The sequence below is a fragment of the Mycteria americana genome, chromosome 7, assembly GCF_035582795.1.
Source record: "Mycteria americana isolate JAX WOST 10 ecotype Jacksonville Zoo and Gardens chromosome 7, USCA_MyAme_1.0, whole genome shotgun sequence".
NCBI classification, from domain to species: Eukaryota; Metazoa; Chordata; class Aves; order Ciconiiformes; family Ciconiidae; genus Mycteria; species Mycteria americana.
The window spans coordinates 60,225,185-60,234,276 of NC_134371.1; the positions used below are offsets into that span (position 1 = coordinate 60,225,185).

At 51.3% G+C, this 9,092-nt stretch overlaps 1 protein-coding gene across 1 annotated transcript; it reads left to right on the top strand.

Moving 5' to 3' along the window:
- Positions 1 to 297: 297 nt before the first annotated feature.
- On the top strand, positions 298 to 7,833 carry LOC142413220 (cytochrome P450 4B1-like). Its single transcript, XM_075509273.1, has 12 exons — positions 298 to 483; positions 1,381 to 1,522; positions 2,228 to 2,272; positions 2,957 to 3,084; positions 3,507 to 3,631; positions 3,725 to 3,876; positions 4,080 to 4,186; positions 4,989 to 5,179; positions 5,438 to 5,571; positions 6,051 to 6,115; positions 6,837 to 6,919; positions 7,665 to 7,833. Exons 1-12 carry the CDS (start codon positions 298 to 300, stop codon positions 7,831 to 7,833), a joined length of 1,527 nt encoding a protein of 508 aa, XP_075365388.1.
- The last annotated feature ends 1,259 nt before the right edge of the window (positions 7,834 to 9,092 follow it).

Consider the following 9,092-nt stretch of genomic DNA (forward strand, 5'->3'; position numbering starts at 1 on the left):
TATGTACGGGTTGTTTGTTAACAAGCCACCTCCATCCACCGGTTGCTGGAAGTAGGTTGAAGGGTGAATGGGAGCAGCAGGCGATCGGGCTGCCGGCCAAGCTGATGCATTGTGGAGCATGATGCTCCTGCTGCTATAAATTGCTGCCAGCAGCACTTCACCAGGCTCAGCTCCAGCAGAGCGGGAGGGAGAGGATTTTTACCTGCACCTAGCTCCCCGTCAGGCACAGGCACGGGAGGAGCAGAAGAGAAGCAGGCAGGAGAAGGCAGTGTCAGACATCCCGGATGCAGGGCCAGCATGGCGTCTCTGCTGGACAACATAGCCAGACCTTCTGCTGTCATTCTGCAGCTGTCTGTGGTGCTTGGCGTCATCTTTGTGCTGCTGAAGGTGGCCCAGTTCTACCGGGAGAGGAAGAAACTCATCAAAGCTCTGGAGGCATTCCCTGGTCCCCCAAAACACTGGCTCTATGGCCACAATCGTCTGGTAAGGAGGGAGGTGGACTCAGTCAGGGTGGGTTTGTCCCAACAACTGTGGAAGGTATGAGTCAGGATGAGAGGGCGCACCGGGTGGGGTGTGCATGTCCCCTGCTCGTGTCCCTTCCTACAGGAGAGGACCTCTGCAGAGGGAGTGCCAAGACTTTTGCAGGGGAGGCAGAAAGGGTGCCTGGATATGAGATGGGCATCATTCTGGTACAAAACAGAGCCACGTTGTTTTCGATCATGTGCTTAAACATGGAGTTAGGTGATTTCTGAGACTTTCATGAAGTTATTTAAATATAAGCAACCGTAAAATGTCTTTCTTCTGCATTCAACCTTCTGCCAATAAGAGTCGCTTCCCCTACAGCCACTTAAGAAGACATGGCCACAAAAGCAGGGCATTTTATTGCAGCCGTTTTCATCCTTCTATAGTGAAGATATTTTTGCTTTCACGTTGCATGGCCACCTTGCGCTGCTGAATTTACAGACGGGGTTATAACAGCCTTGGTCCCCCTGGCCTGTTCACTGGGCATCCTGGCATTGCCCATGCCAGCTGTAGCTCCCGAGCGCGACACCAAGCCGCTGTGAGCCCAGGCTGTCCCAATACGGCTCGACTGCAGCCAGGCCCCAGCTAGGGATTCTCCATGGAGCTGCCTTGTGCTGCAGGGACATGGCAGCTCAGGCAGCTTTGCCGCCTGTGCACGGTCCTTTTGCCATGCCCAGCATCTCCTCCACCTGCAGCACGGAAAGCCTCCCCGTGGCAAGTCTGCCCGCTCTCTCCCCGTTTCCCAGGAGAGGATGTCTTGCATGTGCTTTCCATGAGAGGGCAAGTTTAGCCTCTGCTCTCTGCAGCACGTCCCTCTTTTTCTGCCTGAATTCAGTCCCTGCTTAACTGTCATTGCAGATAACTACAGATAAAATATTAAATCAGATGGTGTCATGGGGAGAAGAATACCCCTATGCCTTTCCCAGATGGTTTGGACCAGTCCTGCCCTTTCTAATAATCCACCATCCTGAATATGCCAAAAGTATATTTGGCCAAACGGGTAAGTCTCTACATCTGGTTTTGGGAAGTCATGTCCTTGACACTTCCCTACCGAGAAAATCATGAGAACCTTGCCTGGAGTCATCCCCTATGCTGGCTTCCTTCACAGCTATTGCAATTCCTCCTTTGCTCCCCTTCGCCAGCTCCCAGCCCACCCCAAGTTTCATGGAGCAGTTTGTATTCTCATGCAAAACAGTGACCACGTGCCGGTTTCTCCCAGTCCACTGTCTCCATTATCATCGGTCTTACTGTCTTCTATGGCAGTACCACCACAATATCTGTGCTTCCCAGTAAACCCAGTAATATGGGTGAGCTGGCATGGCAATGGGTCTCAGAAGACATCTCAAGTCTCCTCCTCTGCTCCCTTCTGTGGAGCATGATTCCTGTGAGTGGTACATACATGGACATCTCCAGTAACTCCCATCCATTGTTCTCAACTTTGAGATTGCCATAGCCATTTCTTTTCCACACACGTTTTTCGTTATACCTTTCTCTGGTTTTCTCAAGTCCACTGAGGTCATATTTGTAGAAGACCACTTTTAAATTCTACCTCTAGTGTTAGAGTATTTTACATATTGAAATGAGACTAATTCTACATTGTGATTTAGAGGACGAACTCTAATGTCAATTTATCCTGAATTTTCTTTTTTGTTATGTTGAATTCATTGGTCATTCATACAGTTCTGGTATCTTTTTTATTTTACAGATCGCAAGTCCGACGTACCCTACAAATTCGTAGTTCCCTGGATTGGTAAATCATTCTCTTCCATTATCTCTTTCTGCCATGTCACACATTTCATCAGCTTCTCTCTTGTCGTCCTTTATTTTGCTTTCTTCTGTTCTAAAACCAGAGCTTGCAAATGGGAGGGTTTGTTTACGTGTGAGCGTTAGTACTGGTGGTGCCCACCTAGTCATGGGGCACATCAGGTGGCTTTGCCTTGGGTCACACACCCTGGCCTGCACAAAGCAACTTTCAGTTTGCTCAGGGACTGAATGCTACCATGGATAACTGGGATGAGACACACCAAGGGCAGGGAGGCTCACGGCTTGCACACAGCTTTGAGGTAGCCCTCCAGGGTCCTGCTAACAACTGTCAGTGTGTGCTGCAAAAGGCACCCAAGTATTTAATTTGGAGCAGAAAAACCCATCTGGGAGAGCAAGTCCTGTGCATCTGCCATCAAGGCTTTGGTTTCAGGGTAGATGAGGTGTGCACAGCCTGTTGCCGTGAAGGACATGCGGGCATGCTTCTCCTCTCTCCAAAGAGCGCCGCTGTGAGTGGCCTCAGAGAGGCTGGAGAAAAGGCCCCACCACCAACTCTTCCTCCCCCCAGACCATGCACGTTAGCCTGCGCTTGGCCAAAAGCAGTAGCGAGGCTGTCAGAGCCGTGCTCAGAGTCTGGAGGAGCTGACTGCACCTTTGCTCATTGTGTCGCCAGGGCAGGGGCTGTTGATCTTGGATGGAAGCAAATGGTTCCAGCATCGGAAGCTGCTCACCCCAGCCTTTCATAACAACGTGCTGAAATCTTATGTGACCCTGATGTCAGACTCGGTCAAAGTGCTGCTGGTAAGAATCACCACTCCTGCTACTTTTACCTTTCAGCTGTGCACCAGCGAAAATAATCAGGTCCGGGAATGACTGAGGGAAAGAGACGGTTCCTAGGGTTTCACTGAACTTTTTGGGTAGTTTTGAAGTTCTGAAATTGCTCCCCTCGCCTTCCTCTGGCCAGTCCACTTATTCTTTCTTTCATCTGCTTTCCAATAAAATCAGCCACTGCTAGAATATCCTTTCCTGGCCCAGTAATGGTAAACCTGGAAAAAGAAATGCACAGAAGAGTTTGATTAGATTCACAGAATATATAGTGAAATAGGGCCTCTGCTTGCAGAAAAGAAAGTCTTTAGCAGTGTGGATCTGCGGAGAGGGACAGGAAAATATGACCTGATCACAGATGGTAGTCTGTCCCTCCTTACCCCTGTCTCCACCGCTAGGATAAATGGGAAAAGAAGACCACAGAGAGGAAGTCAGTGGAGCTCTTTCAAGACGTCAGCTTGATGACGCTAGACAGCATCATGAAATGCGCCTTCAGTTGTAATACCAACTGTCAGACTCAGAGGTCAGTGCTGAACTTTCAGATTCTGGGAAGGCAAGTGCTCCTGTTTCCCCACTCATGTTGCTAACACCAGCTTTAACCTTGGTCGCCTTACAGCAACTCAGACTATTATATCAGAGCTGTTCATGACCTGAGCTACCTCGTGAGCAATAGAGTCCAGACTTTTTCTTACAAGGATGTCTTCTATGGCTTGACTCGCAAAGGCCGTGACTTTCAGGATGCCTGCAAGCTGGCCCATACCCACACAGGTATTTCTGCCCCTTTCTCCCCAGCCCCGTCTCCCAGCTGAAGCTCTCCCCCACTTGTGTCTGGAGCAGCTCGGAGTGGGGTTGCAGCATGCACTGGCCAGAGGGTTACACATTAAACAGAGTCCAAGCTGCTGACCGAACAGACAAGTACATGAGGTCTCTGGAGGGACAGGACACATCTAACTGATCACTCTTCTATGCAGATAAGATAATAAAAGAAAGAAAGATGTTGCTTTCCAGCGAGAAGGAACTTCACAAGATCCAGAAGAAGAGACACCTGGATTTTCTGGACATTCTTCTTTGTACCAAGGTGAATGTTTGAAATAATCGTATCAAATGCCAAAGAACATAACTGCGTGGCACTGAGGATGCATCAGCAGGGAGCTCAGCACCACTCGCTGGAGTTGCTGGCAACAGCTTCTGCACTCCAGATTTCCTAGGGAAAGGTGGATGGAAAGGGAAGGAAATACAAATGTGTGAGTTGCAGTGATTGAACAGATAGCTCGGACAGACTTTCATCTTCCTTGTTAATTTTCATTGAGCTCATTAATAATTTAAACCAGAAACCAGAGAAGAATGAGATCTTTGGAAAGGTTACAAGGAGGCCACCTTGGCTGTAGTCCTCTTAAGAGGTTTTGTTTCTTACCTTCTGTAGTTCTACCTTCACAGACACCTTCAGATACTCTGGGCAGAAGCTGCCACTTGGTGTTCAGGAAGGAGATACCCTCTGTGCTCACTCTGTCTTTCTGGAGGCACTGCTTTCTTTTGTGTCTCAGTCTGAAACAAAAGTTGTCCAAACCAAACTACTGAAAAACCTAACAGGGACCTTTGGTAGGGGATCAAATAGGGTGTCCTTCTGAAGGGGTAGGATCTGGTATCCCACCAAAGCCCAACTCTGTAGCTCTGTTGACTGCGGAGTCAGCAATCAGTGGGTCTGACTGTTCTTACATGTATTGGATATATTTTCTACTGGCTTACTTCCTGATGTACAGGGAGATACAAGAGACTCCAAATCAGGCCCTCTTTCATCAGCATCTGGGGTTATTTTTATGCCCAAAGGAGCAAGCCAAATTAATGTGCGCTTGAAAATTTTATACTCTCCTCTTTGTTAGGATGCAAATGGAGTCGGGCTATCCGATGAGGACCTGCGTGCTGAGGTGGACACATTCATGTTTGCGGGTCATGATACCACAGCCAGCGGGATCTCCTGGCTCTTGTACTGCCTGTCATTATATCCAGGGTACCAGCAACGGTGCAGGGAGGAGATCCAGGGGATCTTGGGAGACCGAGATACCATTGAGTGGTGAGCTAGGACTTCTTATTCCTTTACTTTGAACTCTTTTCACTCATCCTGAGAAGAAAACTTCATCCACCTTATACTGCATCTGCACTGGGGCATTCTGCTTTTCATGTAGCAATGCTGGCAGCAAAGGGAGGACAAGGAGAAGGAGAAACCCCAGCAGGAAATGGGAGACACGGTGGTCCAGCCCACCCAGTTCCCGTTGCTGGTGTCCTCATTGCTGCCACTCAAACACAGCGTGACCCCCTGGTTTGCTTTCAGGGAGGACCTTGGGAAGATGACTTACACCACAATGTGCATCAAAGAGAGCTTACGCCTGTTCCCACCGGTTCCTTCCGTGTCCCGATACCTCTCTAAATCTGTCACATTTTCCGATGGACGCAGCTTGCCAGCAGGTCTGTTGAGTTTGTTCATCCTTCACACTGCTGTCTGTGACAAGTGGGGCATCCTCGCTAGAGCTACTGTGCAGAGGGGCTGGTGGGGCTTTTGGCCTCTCTTCTCTCTCCAAAGGGCTGTGCAGGGCCACCACAGCTCACCATCACAACTCTCCTGGAAGGGTGGCTGGGGAGAGTCCAAGGACATGCTCCAGGGCACTGGGGTGTTCACAGAGCTCAAAGAGGACTTGCAGAGTATCGATCCTGGCCAAGACTAAAAGTTCATCCACTGGTACCAAAATGGGGCCCAGCTCTGAGGCCATTGTTTCTTCCATGTGAGGGTTTCAGGAGGTGACCTGCCTGGACAGGCTGGGCATCGTCCCTGCCAGATCTCCTGTGACAGCCCCTGCAGAGCCCAGGGAGGGAGAGCATCCCACAAATACCTCTCCTGGGTCTTCACTCTGAGATGGCATCAGCTTTTTTTCACTTTTCTTTTCCAGGCTGCCAGGTTGGACTGAACATATTTGCTATTCACAGGAACCGGGATGTGTGGGAAGACCCCGAGGTATTTTACCTTTATAACAAGAAGGGGAAGATGATCTCTGAGCCCAGACATCCACTCCCCTTGAACAAGGAAGCCTGTGCCTCCCTGCCATGTTTTCTTTTTCCTCTCTTATTCCAACAGTCCATATCTAAATGCAAGGTTCAATTAAGTTACCAAACACCCCAAAGGATTTGAACATGACAAAGTTCTGGGAAAGGGTGTTGAATAGACTATCTTCTTGCATGGTGGCACAGAGATACTCAGACTGCTTTCAGCTGCCCTGGATAGACTTAGGTCCCAGGGTGGTATGAGAAGTCCCAAGCCCTCAAGCAGTGTGTGATTCGAAGCTGATGTCTTAGAGGCTTCAAGGAAAGAAATAGCTGGGAAACCTGAAGGAAGGTCCGCAGCTGCCTCTCTCCAGTGGCTCTCTGGAGAGGCAGGATCAGGCGTCTCCGGACAGGAGGGAGTCTGACTTGATCATTGCTGCTGTGGATGAGAAGATGCCTGCAGGCATCTTGGGTGCTGTAGTGGGTGATCTGGATATCTCCAAGGGGAAGATCCGCATGGCCATCAGTGCCTTCTTCTCCTCCACCTGGCTTGCTTTGCAGAGGGATGAATGTCAGCTGCAGCTCCTCTGTGGCAGCAGAGGCCACATCCAGCCCTACCTTGGGGACTAGGGCAGAAGCTGGTGCTGCCCATGTCAGAACCAACTCTGACCAAACGGCCTTTGTTGCTCCCACAGATATATGATCCCCTGAGGTTTTCTCCAGAGAAGTCAGCACAGAGGCACTCCCACGCTTTCCTGCCTTTCTCCGCTGGATCCAGGTGGGAGATCCTTCATCCCTCTCCTTCCCTGTAGGCTGCCTTGCATGGGAGACCTAGCTTAGAGCCAAGCTCCTGAAGCTAATCCTCCCTCAGCGCCCAAAAGCCAAGCTGGCTTGCCCAACTCAGGCAGGCTTTCCACAACAGGATCTCCACCATGCTCCATCAGCTCCAGAGCATTTCCCACACCCCAAGCTCTGTGGTTGCTGTAGAGTTTCACACACTTTTCTTGTGGGTATGTGGAGATATTTACAGTTTCTGTTGCCTGCATTGAGAACATGGGCTCCCTTGTTTAGAGGCAAATACCTAGGGCACCTCAAAGCCAAGCTGGGCCCAGGTCTCTGTGGTTCCCATGCTGTATCAATAGACAGATGCAGGATACTGAGGTGTCAGTAACTTCCAAGAGGAGGTACTCCACACAGGGTTAAAAATAACCTTTCTGAGGTGTCTGAGTTTTGAGCTGGATCCATACAGCACTCTGGTGAAGAAATCCTCCGTTCCCTCAATTTAATATTTTTTTTCGATGCTTATTAACAAACAACAGCAATACCCCACCGCAGAGCTGGGTGCATTTTGATGTGGCATGAGGGGATTCCTAGATAAGCTGTGGCATCATCCTTGCCAGCAACTGGAGGTCCCCCAGCACCCCAAAGGTGCTGCTTCAAGAAGCTCGCGCATGGGCTGAGCCCAGCTCTGGGGCGGTCGGGGATGAAGGCTGCAGTAGGAGCGTTTGTCATCCTCTCCTCAGGAACTGCATCGGGCAGCAGTTTGCCATGAGTGAGATGAAGGTGGCTCTGGCCCTGACCCTGCTCCGCTTCGAGCTCTTCCCTGACCCATCCAAGCCTCCCATACTGATACCGCAGATAGTCCTCAGGTCCAGCAACGGGATCCACCTGCATTTGAAGAAGATTCACTGACCCTGTGGGGTACCACGGTGGGGGGGCAAGCGCTTTCCCAAGGACCACCCTCCACCCAGAAGTTTAAGAGAGGGACACCAAGCAGACCCACCCTGGCCACCTCGGACCTCTAGCACATTAACCTCCCTCCCTGCTGCTGTCCAGTCCCTGCTGCTGTCCCGGGGGGCACGCTGAGGCCCCTCGCACACACACCAAACCCAGCAGGTCCAGGTCCCATCGTTGCATGGAGGACAGCACTGCCAAGGGGGTTTTGCAGCACGGCTGTGGCTCAGCCTTCACCTCCGCAGGCATCCTCCGTGTCCTACTCATCTCCTCACCTCCAGCCTGCCCTTGCACGCTGCCTGGCCGGACTTCTGTCACCTGCCCGTTTATCTGCAGCACTGCCAGTTCCCTGCTCGGGCACGGCAGTGAACACCACCGGCGTGCTTTGCATGGGTGTCTAAAGCCTGGACACTGCCCAAGCACAACATCCCTCCCCTGCCTCCAGCCTGGGTGTGCTGGGGCAGGAGAGCTCCTCTCTGCAGCCACACTGCACCCCTGTGCACCACCCTCCAAATTATTCCCCCAATCCGTTCTGGGGCTGGCACTGTGCCTGCTGTTATGGAGACGAAAGCCAGCGGGTTCTTCTGCCCCAGCGCTGAACTTCCTTGAGCTGAGGGTGCTCAGGAGCCGGCGCAGAGACGTGTCAGCAGCTAACCTGGAGAAAGCACTCACCACGCTGAACACAACGTGTGATCAGCCTCGTCCTCCTCTCTGAAACGGGAATAAAGCTTTGTGGAGATGCTCCCCAAGCATGGCTTTGGCTTCCTTTACATTTGGGGAGCCAGGGGGCTACAGGATGAGTCCCAGCAGCCCAGAGGCAAGGCTGTGCCCAAGGGTGCAGCCCTGCCAGTGTTTTCTCAAGCCACAAGGGCTGTTTCAGTGGGTTTGCTGCCCATTGAGCCTGAGGAGCCTGTTTCCACCCCTCCCACACTGTGGGTCACCAATCCCTCACCTCTGCCTCCGGGGGTTTCCGTGGTAAGAAAACAACTGAAACGATTTGGGGACAAACAGAGCAAAACAGAAATCACCACCACCCCCTTCAAATGCTGGCAGCAAGAAAAAAAATCAGCTTGCAAAAAAAAAGTCCCGAGAGGGAGCATGAGTCCATCTCAAGCCCTTTTCTGCAGAGGCTGAGAACTGACCGGTCAGTACATGAGTGAGCTGCCCAAGGGGTGCAGGGGCCGGGCTTGTTTTGGGGGTGCAGGGACCCACCACAG